The following is an 18,231-nucleotide window of genomic DNA, read 5'->3' as shown; positions in this document are numbered from 1 at the left end:
TAAATACCGTAGTACAATCATGAATGTGCTCTGCAGTCACCAACAATTATCTACCAGAACTAAAAAAGTGTCTGCATGCGACATTCAGGATGCAGGTTTAAACCTGCACAGTCAGGAAGTGAAGGTTCATCTTCCGGTGACATTAACATCTCTGCACAACCTGCCCTCTGGGACAGAGCCTGCAGCCCAAAGCCTGGGGAATCTGAGCTGTTCCACATTGTGCATTCCACAGGGCTCGGGTATGATTGGAATGAGAATATTTCTGCTCACTCCCTCTATGATTTGGCCTTTACATTGTAAGCCTTAACATTACAGTAAGGTAGCTTTTGACTTTTAATTGCCCTGAACTTCTGTTAACATTAAATGAAGGGAGGAAAACAGAAGGAAAATAAAATCATACCTATATTGCTTTTGAGTTGCATAATTGTATATTTTTGCCACTCCATTAGTTTTCAGCTATTCCTGCCTATAAACCTCTCCACCATCACCTCTGAGAAAAATAAGTAAGCCAGTCATTCAGTTATTGCTTCAAAGTTTGCAGACCACTAAGTTCTCTTCTATAATATTCAAGAGAATTATGCAGCTTTAAATTTAAAGTCTGTTTTTCAATTACCACCTGTGTGGGGGACCCTGAATCACACAAGTACATGGCTGTCTCCTCGCTTTTTCAAAAAACAATCTTTCCCTCCAAGAGGCTGTGACATTTGGAGACTTAAACGTCAGTTACTGAAGGCAGCCACAGAGTGTTCCCTTTATTGGTGGACCAGAGAGGGCACCACCCCTCCCCAGCTGCCTCTAACTTGAAGATGACCTCAGAGCCTAGGCTCACGCTTTCCAAAAATAAAGCTTTACATAGGCGCTTTACCACACCCCAAAAAATAAATTGGATCCCAAACCTTTTACCAAATAGTTTTGAAGAATGAAAATGGCTGTGTTATCCAGGTATTTCACTGTAACCATGGCTACGGGCTTTCCTAGTACTAATACAAGGATGGAGTCAGGTCAAGTAAGTACAGACAGATGACAAACACAAGTATGAGTAGTGTCAGACTGAGTGCCCACAGATTCTCCAAACTGGAAATGTAGCTCCTAAGGAGTCTGATTCACAAAGGCCCGGTATTGGGAGTGGGAGGGCTGTACCCATGAGAGAAGCTCAGGGTTCTAATTTTAGTTTAGTTTTTAAATATAATCCTCTAACATACCACGACCTTGCATTTAGATGGCGATTTCCCTTCTCAGTGCTCTTTCATGTGTCTTGTCTCCTTCACGTGTCTTGTCTCCTTCACAACAATCATGAGAGACATCTGGGATGATTCTTCAGAAGAGGAAAGAGCTAAAAAGGCTTAACCCATGTGCCCAAGGTCAGAGGCTCATAGGACAACTGAACCAGGACGAGAACTGGGTCCCCTGACTCCTTGCTTAATATTCGTCCCATTGCACTCTCTGCCAGCCTTCTGTGCGGTGCTCAGGACATTTTAATATGTTAATCCCTCTTGCAAACATCCTTTATTCTTATCATTTGTCTGATTGCTGAAGACCAGGGTCTTCCAGTCAACCTGGAGGTTACGGCTGGACAGTAAGGCTTGCCTTTTGTCCTTGTCTGTCTTGTTCAAGCCCCCTGGGTGGCTTTCCCCTACACAGATTACAGTACAAAGAAGAGGGAATGCAGTCCCCACTCCGGAGGGTGTTTTTGATTCATGGGCTGCAAATTTAAAATGCCTCCAGGGACAAGATAGGTGGCAGGACTAGGTGAGGCAGGCAGGGTGAGGACTAGGGGGTAGCATGGGGTGGGGTGGGGGCAACTGAGATTGAAGGCTGTTCTAAAGCCCCAGCAGATCATAGCTATATGAGAGGTTAGGTCAGTATGGCACACTTGGGGGAACTAGCTAAAAACTGATCATTTTATATGAAAGCAGAGATAGAAAATATTAAAATAAAAGTGCCTACAGGTTGAATATAGCTCCTGGACTGCCAGGGAGCACTCTAAGGCATTTTTTGGCAGTTCCCAGCACCACCATATGTGGTATTATATTGCACTTCTCTCCTTACATTTTGGCCCTATTAAAATGTGAGCTCTCAGAGGTCACACAAGACTTCTTCATTAGTGAAGAGTGTATCCACAGACCGTGGCACACATGTCAGGGTTTCAAGCATCTGATGGGTTAGAGACTGGGTGAGTACCCCATCATCCTAGAAGAGAAGGTCCAGAGACTGAGGTCCTCAGCCTCCTGAGAATGGTGGCTCTTTTGCACAATGATTACAGCAGGGTCTTTGGACTCAGAGGAGACCAGAGTCAGACCTCTCTTGCACTTTAATGGCTCCATGGCCTTGGGCAAATAACTTAATCTCTGATAGCCTCAATTTCCTCATCTATATATTGGGGAATTGTTATTAAACAATTGAGTTTTAAAATCAGGCCACATCTTTAAAGCGTTGATTGCCCACTTAGTAGGAACACACAACAGATTATCCTGTTCCTGTGAAAGGTGATAAGATACCTTGCCAGACCTCTGTTCTGAGGCTTTGGCCCTGACGTATCTATGCCAAATGAGGCCACTCCAAGGAAAACAAGTGAGCATTCTAGGTGAAATGAAAAGAAGAAAGTTGATAGTGACAGACAAAACAAGGCCCCCAGGAAACTAGATCTTGGAGGTCGGGATGGCTGAAAGGGGGAGATGCAGCTGGGAATGAATGGACACAAAGTTAGCAAGAAAGCAGGGAGAAGCAAATGTTTCCTCCCTGATTCCCTAGGAGTTAGGCAGCTAACTTACTCTTTAAACCAGTTCTGTGAAAAATTGATCAAATGTTAATTAGAACAAAATATTTCTTTAATAAATGCATGTTTTCCACATTACACACAATAGGAATAGTATAATAATACATGTAGTGCTATACAGTTCTCAAGGCAGCTTTAAGGCATCTACTGCGTGAAACGTACCTAGGCTGCATGCTTTACACACATTATCTCTTGTATTCCTCCCAGCAGTGCATTCATTCACTCATTCATCCATTCATTCATTCGTCCATTCAACAAATACATCTTGCCAGCCCACCTTCTACAAGGTGGTGCTAGGTATTCAGGATGAAGATTGTCACACAGTGGATACAACACCTACCCCACTGAGAAATATGCTAATAGCTCTGTTTACAGAAGAGAAAACTAAACTCAAAGTGCTCAAGCAGTAGAGGAGTAGAGGAGGCAGTGTTCTTGATTGCATGTTTTCTGGTTTAAGAGAAGGAATCTCAGGAAGTTATTGACTTGCCAACAGGCTGGAGATATTGTTTGTGTTCATTTACATTTAGCACAGTTGGAATTTTCAGAGAATCAAAGAGACATGATTTCTAGTGTTTAATCCTAAGGGTGACTGAAAAAGAGTAATTATTCACAGAGTCTATGGCAAGGACCATTTGGAGACAATGTAATTAGGAATGAGAAGAGAGAAAAGGAGGGAAAGAGAAAAAGCAAAGGAGAATAAAGTGGCTAGAGATTCAAGGCCTTCCATAACAGAAAGTCAGAGAAAGCCCAGAAGAAAACCTTTTAAACTCCTTTCATTGTTCTTAAACCATGCTCTCGTTACTTCCCTGGTATCATCTTTGAGTAGAGAGAGAGAGTCTTTCACCTCCCCTGTATCCCTAGCATAGCTTAATTAATACTTAATTGATTGAAAGATTGACTCACTTGAACCTGGAGTGAAATGGAGCTTTTTAATTTTCTTTTCTGCTGAACCTGAAATAGGACATATAGTAATTAGGAAAGGATCCCTTGTTATCAGAAAGTCCCAGGTACAATGAATGAGCTCTTTGTAACTGAGCAAAAGGAAGGTAGGTGATTATTTAGGAGCTGATAAAGCACCCCCCAACACACACACTGCTTTCAGTGATACGAGGTTTTCTTGATAATCATTTCCTCCTTAAATGCGTTACCTGGCTGGCGGATCTGGCTGAACTTGTGGTGGCTAAATTGTGGGTAACTGTCACTAAAACCCAGCCACAGATGTGACTGATGGTCACATTTCTATGCCCTTCATTACCCCTGCTCTTCCTTCTCAATGACCTGGGTTGACTCAATAACATTTTTTCAAGATCTCTTTCCTCTTGGGACTCACGGAATGAAAAATTTTACAGTGGGGAGTATTACAGAGGCGATGACAGGATGGTGTGGGGGAGGCGGGGAGGGGTAGGGCTGCTTACATGACTTGGTGAAGAGGGCTTCTTCAGGAGGTAGCATCTGAAGTCACAGGTGGGTGAAAATGTGTTTGAGCTGAGCCCTGGATGTTATGAAGTAGGCAGCCATGCCAGGATCTGAGAGCAAATGCACCAAAGGGACAACCAGGGTCTTGAGGGGGTGGCTGGGTCCTGAATCTTTCAATCAATTAAGTATTAATTAAGCTATGCTAGGGACCCAGTGAGAAGGGAACACAGGTAGATGAGAGGAGGAGGCAAGCAGGTGACAGAGGTGCTTGTGACATGTGTGTCAGGAGGGTGGATTTCACTCTACAGGATTTGGGAAGCCACAGTGGGAGTGGGGGGTGAGTGGAAGTGCAGGTGGGACAGCATCACCTGGCTTGTGTGAAGGGGGACAGGTGATAGAAGGGGAAGAGCAGAGCCAGATACTGGCTAAGAAGCCAGCACAGCAATCCAGGTGAGAGGCTGGTGACCTAGCCACAGAATAGAGGGAAGTGGATGGATTGGGGGTATATTTTGGAGGTAGAGCAGTGATGCATGGAGGTGGGGATGAAGCAAAAAGGCATATTGGCATCCTGGGGCTGCCATAACAGAGTACCACCGGCTGGGTAGCTTCCACCAGGTTCCAGAAGGTGTGTGTCTGGGTTCCGGAGGCCAGCCACCCGAAGTCAAGATGTCGGCAGAGCTGGTTCCCTCCGAAGGCCATGAAGCAGGATCTGAGGCAGACCTCTCTCCTTGGCTCACGAACGGCCATCTTCTCCTCCTGTCTCCTCACGTCGTCTTCCTCCTGCGCATGTCTGTTTCTATGTCTAACTTTCCCCCTTTTGTTAAGGGTGTCAGCCACATAGATCACAGGCCCACTGACTCTGGTATGACCTTGTCTTAACTGATCACACATGTGACAATGCTGTGTCCAAATAAGTCACATTCTGAGGTACTGACGGTTAGGACTTCAACCTAAAAATTTCAGGATGGGTGGGGTGGCACAATTCCACCCATACCAGGAGAGTCCAACTGTACACAATCAGTCTTCTGCTTAGTCCAAGCTTTGAGAGAATTCATTCATCAAATATTTATTAGCACCTCTTGTGTGACAGTCATAGAGCCTAGTTATCAGGTCATACAGATGAGTGCGACTCACTGCTGCTTAGCAGCTTAGGGCAAGGATGCGAGAAACATCCTCATTCAGCAAGTATTATATATGTGTGTGCATGTATATCTTCTTGTACTATAATTATTTGTTTTCTTTGAAAAATCAAAAGAATACAGAAAAGTAAAGAGTTGTATATTCTGAGGTACTGAGAATTAGGATATATATTTATGTATGTTTTTACTTTATATGTTTATATATAATATATATAAATATAAAAACATATACAGAAGTATTTAGATATATGACTTTGTACTTTTCTGCATTCTTAAAAATTTTCAAGGCAAGTATATAATTGAAATACCATAAGATAAGAACTCTAGTAGGTTACTGGCTCTGTGAGAGCCCAGAAGAGAAAGGAATCAGTCTGGGGAGGTTTGGGGATAGAGGACTGAAAAAGAACGATGAATGGCATAATTTCTAAAGCATCTCCTTCCTACAGGAAAACTAGAGAAAGGAGAAAAAGTGCCTTTTAACTGAGACCTAAAGAATCAAAGTCACAACTCAAAAACCATTCCAGATCCTAAAAAGGCAAACAAAATCATCATTAACTAAGGAGCGAAGGGGTGGTTCTTTTGGCCAGCCTGGAGTTTGGGGTCAAATAATAAGGGCTCACATTTATTACCAATGTCAGCTCTGAGAGGTTCGACCTCTACTGACTCATTTAGTTTTCCTAACAGCCTATTATTATCAGCTCCATCTCACAGAGGAGAAAACAGAGCCCCAGAGAGTGAGGGTAAGTAACCTGCCACATAACCACAGGAGCATTAGTGAGTAGCAGAGCCAGGATTCAAATGCAGAACACTAGGTCCCAGAACCAGCACCCTGAAGAGCCTACCTGAACCCCTCCTGGGTCAGAGTTGTGCTGGGAGAGTGGGTGAACTCACTGCATGTCCATCACAAGCATTATCATATCAGCACTAGCTTTTCTGGCACTTGTATTAGTCAGGATGGGCAACTGATCTCAGGGGCTTTACCCCACAAGGCTTGTTTCTCTCATTCCACTGTTCACTGTGGTGGGTGCCTCTGCTAGAGTCAGAAGATACTGGTTCTGGCCATGGTCCTGCCAACTGTCAGGTGTGTGACTTCCAGCAGACCCTGACTCTTTTGGGTCCAGATTCCTTATAGCAAAGCAAGGGAACCCAGCTATATGGCCCATATTTGGATTCTCCCAATTCAGAATGTTTACATGATAAAGAATCATTTTATTATTTCTGATACCATGGCACCTTAATCATTTTATATTGATACCTGTTAGGCTGGAGGAAGTAAAAACAAGGACATGCAGACAGAACAGAGATACCATAAAAGGAGAACAGACCAGACACCAAGGTCTGTGCCTTATATGGAAAGGGGGGAATTCCATCCTTCTGATGTGCCAACTAAGACCCAGATGTCAGCCTCCTCCCTCTTGGTAGGAAAAAAGTTTCTAGTTGTCTATTATGTCACCTTTAGCCAATCATACCTCTCCACGCCTCCTAGGATAGCTTGCCCACTCCTCCCCCTCCTAACCCCTTATAAGCCCCCACCTCCCTAACTGGGTGTGACTTCCCCAGCCTGTGATAGCCAGACCGGGGAACATCACCCGGGAACTGTGCTCAAATAAACAGCCTGGCCCTTTGTTGCCTCTCGTCGCCTGCTTATTTCGGCTAGAATTTATCTTACAATACCTATTTGTGCCTTTATTCAGAACTACTATCATAATTATATCATTGATTCTAAGGGAAAATACTACTTTCTTCTAATAATTAATATCTAATTACATACATAAATGTATACTTGGTTGGGGGACAAGCCTCCAACTTTATATTAGGTTTAGCTACTTGAAGCAATGAATTAAATGGAGAAAAATACAGATCTGTATTTCATCATGCCAGGAACCAGGTTTAAGTTATAAACATAACATTCTACAAGCAGATTATTATTGTAATCTGACAATTTTTATATAAAATAGTACTTATATCTATGAGAGGCATACTTATATCTATTAGTTGGCCAGGTGAGAACCATCCAGAGTGGCAGAGTTCATCACTCCTGACTGGGGTCCACTCCGTGCCCTCCCTGCCCACCTTGGTTTCTGAAGTGTGAGGTGTTATCACGACCATGGAGATCTGCAGGGATGGCAGGGAGATTTGGGGAGGCAGGCTGGGCAGGCAGGGTGGAGAGGGCTGTGGCCAAATAAAGTATTTTAAACCCCCAGGAGAGACAGCAGCGACTCAGGTAGATGACAGTTTGATAGGATTCCCATTTTAGAAAAAAATAAAATACACCAAGCTCAGAGACCTGAGAAGAGACTGGGGCTAGAAGAGGAAGAGCAGAGCCCAATGCAGGGACATGTCTTCTTGTCCCCCTGCCTGCCTGAGAGCTCTCCTGCCACTTCCACCAAGAACATCACCCTCTCCCCGGGGGCCGTTTTCCCCAAACAACTGTAATCGTCAGTCTGTTCTCTCTCACTTTGGTGACAGTATTCTTTACGAAACACAGATGGATTATGTCCCCTCCTTGCCTAAAACCTTGGAGCTCTTACCACATACACCAGCCATTAACAGGGCCGAGAAGTGCTGTGGGTGTGTGCCGCCAGCCGCTGGACCTCAGAGCACCTCGCTGTCCCCCCCAACTCACTGATGCCACATGCAGCCACACTGTCCTTTTAGGTCCTTTTCAGGAAAAACAATGGGTCCAGTTTGTCATCTGGAAAAAAGCACAGTAAACACATTATTTCCCTGTGTTTCCAGAGTTTAGGGGGACTTTTTATCACATATTAACAACTGAACCCATGGCTTTAAATTTAGAGGCACTTCACCTGAAAAGATATCTGAGGGTTGAAGAAAAGCAGACCAGGCATATTACTTGAAAGTGCTTTAAATAAGTTTATTCTCTGTTTTGAGACTTTGCAGAGACCCTGGCCATGTCTTTGCAATTTTTAGCAATTCAGAGCCTGCCCCTCCTCCCCATGGGAATCACTCATTTTCCTAGCATCACGGGCTTCTCGTCGTCACACTTACCATATTAGACCTTCACACCTGTCTGCGTGGTTCTCCGATAAGTGTTTGCTTCTGGCAAGACAAGGATCGGGTCTGCTTGCCTCTGGAGGCCCAGGACCCCACTTGTAAGAAATGTTCCGTAAGTAAGCATGACAGAATGGCTGATCAGACCCCATCCAGATTGTCCTTTCCTTTTGGTCTCTTCCCCTTAACCCTGTCCAGGCCAAGTCACTTACTCCTCCCCCTGTGCTGTTCCCATGTGCCTTTATTCAGAACCTGACCATGGGCCTCATCACCCTGAACTTGTATGTTTGTCTCTCCTCCTTGCTAGATGGGGAGGTGCTCAGGGTCTGAATGCATGGAGCCAGATACAAATGGAGTATTCAGTGAATGTTTATTGCATTGAATCATGACCTCCAGGAAGACAGTTCTGGCCCAGATGTCCCGACTACACAAGAGCAAGAAATAACACCAAAGGAGGCTCCCCATAGCAGGCTACACGGCTGCTCTGTGTGAAGACAGACCTCTTTCCCACCTCCCCCTGCCCATGGTCCATTCCCTTATTCAGCACGAGGCTCCTGTGTTCACAGAAGAGGGTCAACTTGCTTATACAACAGTGTTTGACCTGACAACTGTCCAGAAACATTTGGGCTGTTTGTTACAGACATAAATTCCTGGACCCATCCTAGAACTATTGAATCAGGGTTTCAGGAGCGGGGTCAGGAACCTGCATCTTTAACTCCCCAGGTAACTTTTAAGCAGCCAGCCTGGCCACAAGTCTGTCATGCTGTCACCAAGATCCCTGGGTAAAGAGATAAAGCAAACATGCTGATAACCCCAACACAAGGTAGAAAACTCAATGAAAGCATTTGAGGAAAAGTCTGCCAACTTTCAGTTATAAATGGCCCCCAGCACATACCCTGCAGCCTGAGCTGCATCAGAGGAACCTTTTAAGGTTCCGAGAGGCCTGCACCTCCTGCCTCTCCCCACCCTCCATGAGAAGACTAAAGATTTGGACCATTGGAGGTCACTCTGGAGTTGATCTCAGGGATTTTAATTGGGCACCATTATGATCCTTATTATTAGCTTTCTAGAAAGCATCTACTATCTAACAGGTAGTATTCCACAGCTTTGCATAGATAATTTAATCTAAGAAATTTGGTGCAAAGTAGAATGCTCTGCCTCCTGCTTGGGGACCTCCAGAAGGAACACCAATCCAAAGATGAGCCCTGGACATGACTCTGGAGCTGCTCTTGGCCCATGGGAACAGATCAGACCTCCCTGGGAAGGACCCGTCCCTGTACACATCCAGGGGTTACAAAGCCTGGCCTGCAGAGGGCTAGGCACTCCTCCCAGGCTTCACTTTATGAGCTCAACATGCCTCCAAATACCATGAGATGCTCCCCAAGAGGCTTTCTCTATCCTTTTTGCTGAGTGCCAGGGTCTAGAATTAATGCCACAGACCGACCTGCAGACCAGCCTTAAGTAGAGAGGTTACCTGTGAAGCTCTGTGAATGGGGTGGGTGCCCATGGTCCTTCAGCAGGAGATTTAGGCTCAGAGGTAAGGAAGGGTGGGAAGAAAAGCTTAAAGATAGAATCAGTCCATTGTTATCTGGAGATAACCCATGACTTTATAGATTGTTTTAGAATATTTTGCAGTTTACAAAATGCATTAAATACATTGAGCTCTTTTAATCCCCACAGCATCATTATGAGGGAAGCTTGTTAGTTTCATTTTTGTAGCTGAGGTTCAGTAATTCACCAAGGTCATAGGGACGACCTAGAGCTCAAACCCAGGTCTTCTGGTTCCAGGATCATTATTCTCCATCAGTACCTCACACAGGCAGATAGCAGGTTGTTGGAAGCACAAAAATGAATAAATGACTTTCTCCCCAGCCAGATACTAAGGAGGCTATGCAGATGAAAAGTATGGGGTTTCAAGGAAACTGAAAGTAACTTTTCTCCTCTTCTGTCTCCTCACACCCACCCCCACAACCACAATCAATCAAGATTGGTTAGCACCTATTGTTGATTTTACAGGGATAGATGAATTATCTTTTAAACAGTGTCAGTATTAGCCCAGAGCTAACAAAGGATAGTGTCTCCCAGGTGCATTTCTGAGGCACAAAGTGTGACTTTTACAAAACATTCCAAGGCGGCTTTAACTTTTAATTCATACCACCAAGGAGATATTTGATTGTTTCCTGGAAATGCTAACAATGCAGAGCTCATAAATACTAATGAAACACTATAGATTAGCAGAGCAAGTAACCTGGGGGGCCTAAAAGAGAATTCTCAGATTAAAAAAAAAAATAGAATACTTTTTAATCGAATTTTCCCCAGACTGGGTTCCCAAATGTTAATGGATACCCTCTACGGCTATATGGAGAAAAGATTCAAATGTGTAGCTTTAGGAATCTAGAAGTGAATTATTGGCTTAGCTTTAGCTTGAAAAGAAATCTATTTATTCAAAGGCTATTTTAGGTGCCATGGGATGGATGAGTTTGAGACAAAGGTTGGGATGGGTAAGAAAGCCTGGGACAGGGAGATAAACATGTGATCCCTCAATAATAACAACTCCCCTGGAGTTATAAAATGCATGAAGCTCTGTGATACTGGAACCGGTATCTTTATCCTTCATTGCTGAATCCTTAACACAACAGAGTATGTGTGGCACGTCCTGGGTACTCAATAAATGTTTGTAAATGGATAAAGATCACTCTTAAAACATTTTTCAGAGCTTTTCAGATCCTGTTATCTTCTCTTGAGGGGCAGCCCTGATTACAACACCCTTCTAATAAACACACACCTCTGTGAAAACTCCTGCCACAACCCAGCCTTTCCCTCTCCCACCCTAAGCCCCAGGCTTACCAGAGAGCCCGTTCTACTCATATTCTAGAAGTTTCTCTGCCTAGAATCACTAAACGTCCGTATTTCCCATGTTTCTCTGTCAAGGCCCTACTCATCTCCAAGGTCCTCCTCAGTGGCTCTACCCTCGTGAAAACCGCCCTGATCTTTTCCATGGGCTCGATGCCCTCCCCGCCTCCCTGGCTGGAACCAAGCGTGGGCCTCAGTGCACTGAAGCCTCCTGCAGGGACCAGCACGGCCCGGCACAGAATGGTTTGTCAAAAAATGTGGTATTACTGTCTAATTTGAGTCATAGAAGTGTAGTGCGAGGAGCATTTGGTCCCAGAAAGGTCTGTGTGTGGGTCAAATGAGAGAAAAGCATCCAAAGTCTTCCCATCACAGAGGAAAAACCCTGTTGACGGGCAAAAAATATGCGGCTGTACAAGGCCAACTAGACACAAAGGCTTTGGCCGAGGGAGACGAGAAACAGAGAGACACGTGGTGTGAGGAGCAGCAAGGCTGTGGGCCACTTGGGGTCCCCAGGATGCCTCGGGGGCTGTTCTGTAAACAGAGGCTGTGGGCTTGCTGGCATGCGGGCAGGTCCATGGCTCGCGGCGTTCCCTGGGCTGCAGAGCTGTGGAGGCAGAGCCTCTGGGGCAGGATGTTCATCTCTGTTGCACATTGAGTTTCAGTTTGGGCGACCATATGCTTTCCGTGAGCATCCATTTGGGCAGGACTGGGTTTTTGTTAGGTGTATCTTCACACATTTGTGAAGTTTCTAACAATGAGAAATAAGTCTCTTTGCCAACTTTTTCTACAACAGACTGCGATAAACATTAAAGTCAGTCTGGGGAATAGCCACGTATCATGAGAGTCTCTAAATCCTGGGCAACTTGCCAAAAATGGGTTAATTCTACACACAGGAGTGAGGCGCCCAGAGCAACACATGTGAGGTGCTCAGCCTGGGGGATGTGGGGCCAAGCTTCCCAGGATCAGCAAGGCCAGCTCTGCTTGTCACTCACCGTGTGACCTGTACCTCTGTCTCTGCAGTTGTAGGATGCAAGGAACCACTGTATCTACTTCAGAAGATCCTTGTGGTGAAGACTAAGTGAGATAGTAGGTGGGAAGGGCCCACAACAGTCACCTGCTTATCAGTTCTTCTTACAGCAGTACTTCACCTCCAGGGGCCAAGTGGCAAGTAGCGGGTGCTAATTTACACAGTTGCACAAATTGTATGGGGTGTGGGGCTCCATGCTGGCATACTAGGACTGAGGTCAGGTGGGGCTTGGATGGACACACGGGCATGGGGTGCATAAGATACCTACCGAGTGTGTCATTCAAGGAGCTAGACCTCGGAGGACAACTCCTGGGGCACCATGTGTAAATTGTGCATCCTGCGCAAGTGGGGCCACACGTCTGTGCTCACGCAGGACAACTGAATGAAGCCTTGGCTTCAGGACGCCTCTGGACACCCCCCGCCCACCACAAAATACCATCCTCTTGTTCCCTTAAAAGATACAATTCAAGCAAGAGTGATTAGAAAAGTATTAAGTGAAATACAAAGATAAGGTACAGGCATACCTCAGGGAGATACCCGGTTTGCTTCCAGACCACCCCAATAAGGTGGATACTGCAATGAAGCAAGTCAAAGGAACTTTCTGGTTTCCCAGCACATATGAAAGTTGTGTTGTTTACAGTATATTGTAGTCTATTAAGTGTGCCATAGCCTTATGTCTTAAAAAAAGTACATACCTTAATTAGAAAAATACTTCATTGCTAACCATCATCTGAGCTTTCAGTGAGTCATAATCTCTGGTCACAAATCACCATAACAAACATAATAATGAGGAAAGTTTGATACATTATGAGAATTACCATAATGTGACACAGAGACATGAAGGGAACAGCTGCTGTTGGAAAAATGGTATGGATAGACTCACTCCATACAGGGTTGCCACAGAGCTTCAATTTGTATTAAACACATTATCTGCAAAGTGCAAGAAAATGATGTACACCATAATGCTATCATCCTTCACTTTTCTGCCCACCCAGCCATTTGGGAGAGCGCTGGCCCATTGTCCAGAGGTCTGGGTGTTCATCCCAGCTCTGTGTGGCCTCGGACAGGTCACCTTCCCACTCTGGACCTCAGGTTCTTAATTCTTCAAGTGAGAGCCTTGATTGGAATGGTCCCTGAGGTCTCTGGCCTGAAAATCAATGACTCTGATTTCTGGGTTCAGGGCAATATCTTGCACCAAGAGGCCTCTTAAATTTCCTCGGACCATGCTCAGTCTTGTTTGGACACAGAACCTGTGGATTCCAGAACCAAAGGAGCTTCTAAGACCTTATACTTGAGAACTGAGGCCTAAGACATGCATGGAGAGGTAGCAGGGGGTGCTAGAAGAGTGGGTACTCTGTACAAGCACACAGAACAGCCCTGAACTGAGCTCAGGATGGAAGTAGGAAGTCATCCAAGGACCCCTTCCCAGTTTCCAAGCACCATTGCTGAGCAGCCTGCAAGCTCCCTTCCATTACAAAGAAAGGCAGCCAGCAGGGCAGGAGACTTGAACATAATGATGGGAAGAAAGGTAAAAACAGAACCAGCACGTGACCCCACACCCCAGAGCACAGAGTGTCCTTGTCAGGTGCAGGAGTGGGGCGGGAGGAAGCAGGAGACATGGAGCAGGGAGGAGAGCATGAAGGAAGGCAGCAGAGAGGCAGGACGGAGCTGATGGCCTCCTAGCCTGGGGGAGGCCCAAGGCCCTGCAGCAGGCAGCGAGGCTTCCCATTCCATCTTGCGCTTCAGCTTTAATAAGTGTTGAAAATGTCAAGTTGTGTACCTAGAAGGTCAGATACAGGGCCGTCCTGTGGCGATATGTGTTCAACACCCATCAGGTGAGCTGCAGTGGAGAAAAGGTTGAGAACTGCTCTTGTGGAGGAACCTAGGGAGCCAGCCCCTAACCAGAATACCAGATACACTGATTCATCCAATAACTGTTGAGTACCTATATATGCCAGGAATGATATACTATTAATTTTTATATCCTAAGCCCAACATAGTATGTACAGAACAAGAATTAGTTAGTACATATTGATTAAAGGCATGCATTTATCTTGTTTATGGAGTCTCAATACAGTCTCAGTGAACTCTGGAAATCTTCAGTTCCCTCCCCTTTCCTAAGCCTAAATCCATTATGTCATTAGAAATTGCAGACCATTCCCACTGCATTCCTCTGATTCATGTGTTTTGCCCTCTTCAGGTGCCATTGGTGGCATGCCAAAGTCCAGAGCTGGAGGAGGAGTAAACTGGGCGAGGCTGCGTCCTCTGGAGCCCAGGTTTTGCTAGCGAGCTGAGACTCCCTTGGCCCCAGGCGAGCCAAGCGCCATGGGGAAAATGAGCGCCTTCTTTAGTGCCATCTGGGACACCATCCTGACCAAACACCAGGAGGGCCTCTTCAACACCGTGTGCCTCGGCATTATCCTGGGGCTGCCACTGCTAGTGGTCCTCATGCTCCTTTTCATCTGCTGCCATTGCTGCTGGAGCCAGCCAGGCATGAGCGGCCAACAGCCAGAGCGGAACAAAGGGAAGAAGAAGAAGAAGAAAAAGAAGAAGGCTGAAGAAGACCTCTGGATCTCTGCTCAGCCCAAGCTCCTCCAGATGGAAAAGAGGCCGTCCCTGCTTGTGTAGCTGGGCAGGAAGCAGAGGTGTCCTCCCTGCGGACCAAGCCGCCTACATACAAGGTCGGGAGCAGCGGCCCCTGAACTGATGCCCTCAGGTCCCCAGAGGAACTACTCAACCAAGGAACAGACCTCAGAGCAAGTGCACCCACAAAGGGGGCCCCTGGGAGAACATGGGCCTTTCTGGGGCACTTCGCAGCCATATGCCCAAGAGCGACGCTCTTTACTACAGACTCAGGTGTGCCTTCCCCCTGTGTCTGGCCTGTTCCATATGCAAAAGCACAAGGAACACTTATCCATACATCTTGACATGTCTCCCACATGCACACACATGCACACAGTGTGTACCACACACACACATGAATTCAGGCAATAGATACCTGGCAAGTATATTCTATTCACCAAATAGCCTACTTTGTGCAAGGCCCTGTGCATAATCTGCTCTTACAAAAACATCTCATAGGAGGGCCTGTCCAGATTTGGGCACGTGTGCACAATTATATAACCAGACAAGGCATTATATATACCACTTAGGGTAGAGATGTGTGCCTTCCCATTCCTAGCTCTTCATAGTTTTTTACTGGAAATTCTCATATTTGGACATTCCAGCATCCTGGTGCAGTCCCTTCCCTGTATAATAATACACACCAAGTTCCCAGGCTTCTGACCTCTCACCTGGGAGGAAAAGTTTAATATGTGATGGATCAAAATTCATGGAAAGCTGTTGTCCTGGAACTCATACCCAGGTCCTCCTTACCACTGGTAGGTATGCAATGTGGCCCAAGACCTTGCTTTCAGATGCTATCCCCGGAACCTCACAGCAAGGCACCCTTCTCCAAATAAGAGCAAACAGCTCTTTGCAGACTGCTAGCAAGATACAGAACCCAGGTGTACTCCATTCCCTTCCTGGACTGCCATGGCGTACCTGTGCAAGGTGTGCTTTACAAATGGAAAGGAGGTGGCACACTTGAGCCAGATGCCTCCTGTGTGACCAAAGGTTCTCAGGTGGGGAAGAGAGATGGTCACCCATACAGTCCCGCAGAAGGCCCACTGGAAATGATTTTATAATGTTGTAATGGATGCATAGTATGTTGCAGGTGGGATGCAGAAGTTACAGAGTTTAAATGAAAGTAGGATGAAGTTATATAGAGGTTTATTAATATTTATCTTGACGCTAAGGCAAGTGCCTTGCACACAGTTGGTACTCAGACTGGCTGTGGATGGTGTTGGATATGTGAAGATGTTAAGGGTCAACATGTAATACCTCGTCAGTTCCCCCAATTGACCCTCTCTTCTAAGTGAGCCCACTAATTGCTGCAATGGATGGAAGCTGGGTATCAAATTCTGCAGGAGGATGAATGCAGGGCAAGGGTCAGGTGGGCATGTGCACCCTGAGGTCCATGAGGACGTGTAAACTAGGTCTGCAGTGAGTTGAGGAGAGGGTCTCCCTGCCCTGCTGAGATTGGGAGGCCTAGCTAATGCACTTGTATGATGAACTGGTTGGTATTTTGATTTTATTGTGAGCATCTTGCAAAGATGGGTAATTCCCAAATTAGGAACAGGTTGTGCTCTGAAAGTTCATTTGCAAATCTGCTGGGTAGCTCTCTTGAAATATTTTCCCACCTAAATGGTATTGAAATTGCGATTTAATTAATTAACTAAACTATGATATTTATAGTAGTAAAAAGCGGAATTCTGTAAGAGTGTGTTAATGGGAAAATGTACTCTGTTTGCTTACTCGGACCACCTGGTACTCACCTGCTCTCCAGGTTTACCCCAGGCCTGTGGAGGGCAGCATCTGGTGGTGGCCGCTGCCCCAGAGTCTTCTAGCCTTTGACTCTGTGAATCACAAAGCAGGCTTCTTAGACCATAGGACCAGTCACCGCCACCCTCTCACACTAAGTGGCCCTAAAACCCCAGGCACTCAGGCCGCTGCTCATAAACCCCTGTGACCAGAGAAAGAAGCATTCTCTGATTTTCTGTACCCTTGTCACACAGCTTGTCATGGAGCATTGGGCAGTCCCCTTCCCATCACAGGGTGACTGTTCGTCTCCCCACACCAATCGCACATGCTCCCCATGTCCACCGCTGCCCACCAGGACAAGCTCCCCTTCCTGTCCCCAGCTGTCAGTCCCCCTAAAGTGGATGAGCTGGGGAAGACAGAGAGGCTGATAGCAGAACCTGGGTGTCAGATACAATCTGGGCAAGTGGATCACCCAGATCTGGCCGCACAAGTAACATGGTTGCTATGGCAACTGGCTGCTAGTTTGAATGAGGACGGCAGTTGGTTGTCATAACTGTGACAGGGCCTCTGTGTCCAGGTGCAGCGCCCTGCTGTCCTCATCGCGTGGACTTGCTCTACCTCTGGGCATGAAACACCGAGAAACTCCCCTATTGGCTGCTTCCTTTGCCAGGACTCAGGAGACCCCAACACTGAATGAGGCTCATCGCCTCCCCCCAGCTTCCCCTGACAGCCCTCACAGAGTAGCGCACCACTGCCCAGTGCAGGATAGGCCCTCGAAGTGCGTTAAGTGGGCCGTGGAAGGGGCCCAAGGCGATTACTGGAACCCACTCCCTTCTGCACTTCATCTTTCCGTGTCGTTTCCTTCCTCATTCCCACTTTCCCCACCCCTGCCCTGTTCCGTCCTCTCCATGTTTAATCCTTCCCGGCTTCTGTCCCAGAAGTGCAGCGGGGGCTGCCTCAGGACTGAGCCCGTGGCCCATCTTGGGGAGGGGGGTGTTAAGCTAATGGAGGACAAACAGGATAGTAAGCAAGAGGTTCCTAAACCAGCACAGGCTTGGGGAGCAGCCCCCAGACCTAGGATTTGAACAGCTTCAGCCCAACTCTGCAAGGAGGTTTTCTCACCGCTGCTCCACAGATTCGCTTTTTTATTTTTGGAGGGGGAAAGCAAAGGTGTAGATAAAGGGCAGTCACCTTTTCAAGAAAAACATAAATGGTCCAAGTTGTACAGTGTTTGTCAGTATTTCTTTTTTCTGGAAAATTCAAAGACATAAAAGAAAATTTTATTTAAATAAAATACTTTGAAAATAAAAGTCATGCCTGGCCTCCTTACCTGCTGGAATCACTTCCTTGACATTAGATAGTACCCTGTCCCAGAAATCATGCAATGATGGAGGCAGCATCTTGCCCTTGGATACAAAAGACCCAGCAGGCCAGGTTCCCGCTTTCCTGAGGCAGCCGCAGGTCAGAGGACAGGAAGGTTCTACCTCTGCCTGCACAGCAGACACCTTGGAGGCTAGGCACCCCCCCAGGTGCCAGCTGCAGACAAACACACTGATGTTCTTGGGAACATTTGGAGAACATTCCCTTCAGTGCAGCCAATGTCTTCTTAAAGGAAAAAGGGGGAAAATAGCAAAAGGTAAGTAAAA

General features: G+C 46.3%; 1 protein-coding gene across 2 annotated transcripts in view; it reads left to right on the top strand.

The window, feature by feature from the left end:
- KIAA0040 (KIAA0040 ortholog) overlaps positions 1-17,895 on the top strand; it is a 33,339-nt gene extending 15,444 nt beyond the window's left edge. The window contains exons 3-4 of one of the 2 annotated variants that reach the window (XM_017655713.3): positions 11,275-11,439; positions 14,424-17,895. In XM_017655713.3, coding sequence (XP_017511202.3) covers positions 14,549-14,851 — 303 coding nt within the window. In that variant the 5' untranslated portion in view covers positions 11,275-11,439; positions 14,424-14,548 and the 3' untranslated portion in view covers positions 14,852-17,895. The remainder of the gene's footprint in view (positions 1-11,274; positions 11,440-14,423) is intronic. The other variant, XM_017655711.3, reaches the window with a different exon arrangement.
- The last annotated feature ends 336 nt before the right edge of the window (positions 17,896-18,231 follow it).

This window comes from Manis javanica, chromosome 11 (genome assembly GCF_040802235.1).
Source record: "Manis javanica isolate MJ-LG chromosome 11, MJ_LKY, whole genome shotgun sequence".
Classification (NCBI taxonomy): domain Eukaryota; kingdom Metazoa; phylum Chordata; class Mammalia; order Pholidota; family Manidae; genus Manis; species Manis javanica.
Note: the sequence above shows the minus strand (reverse complement) of the source record. Positions and strands in the feature narration are given on the sequence as shown.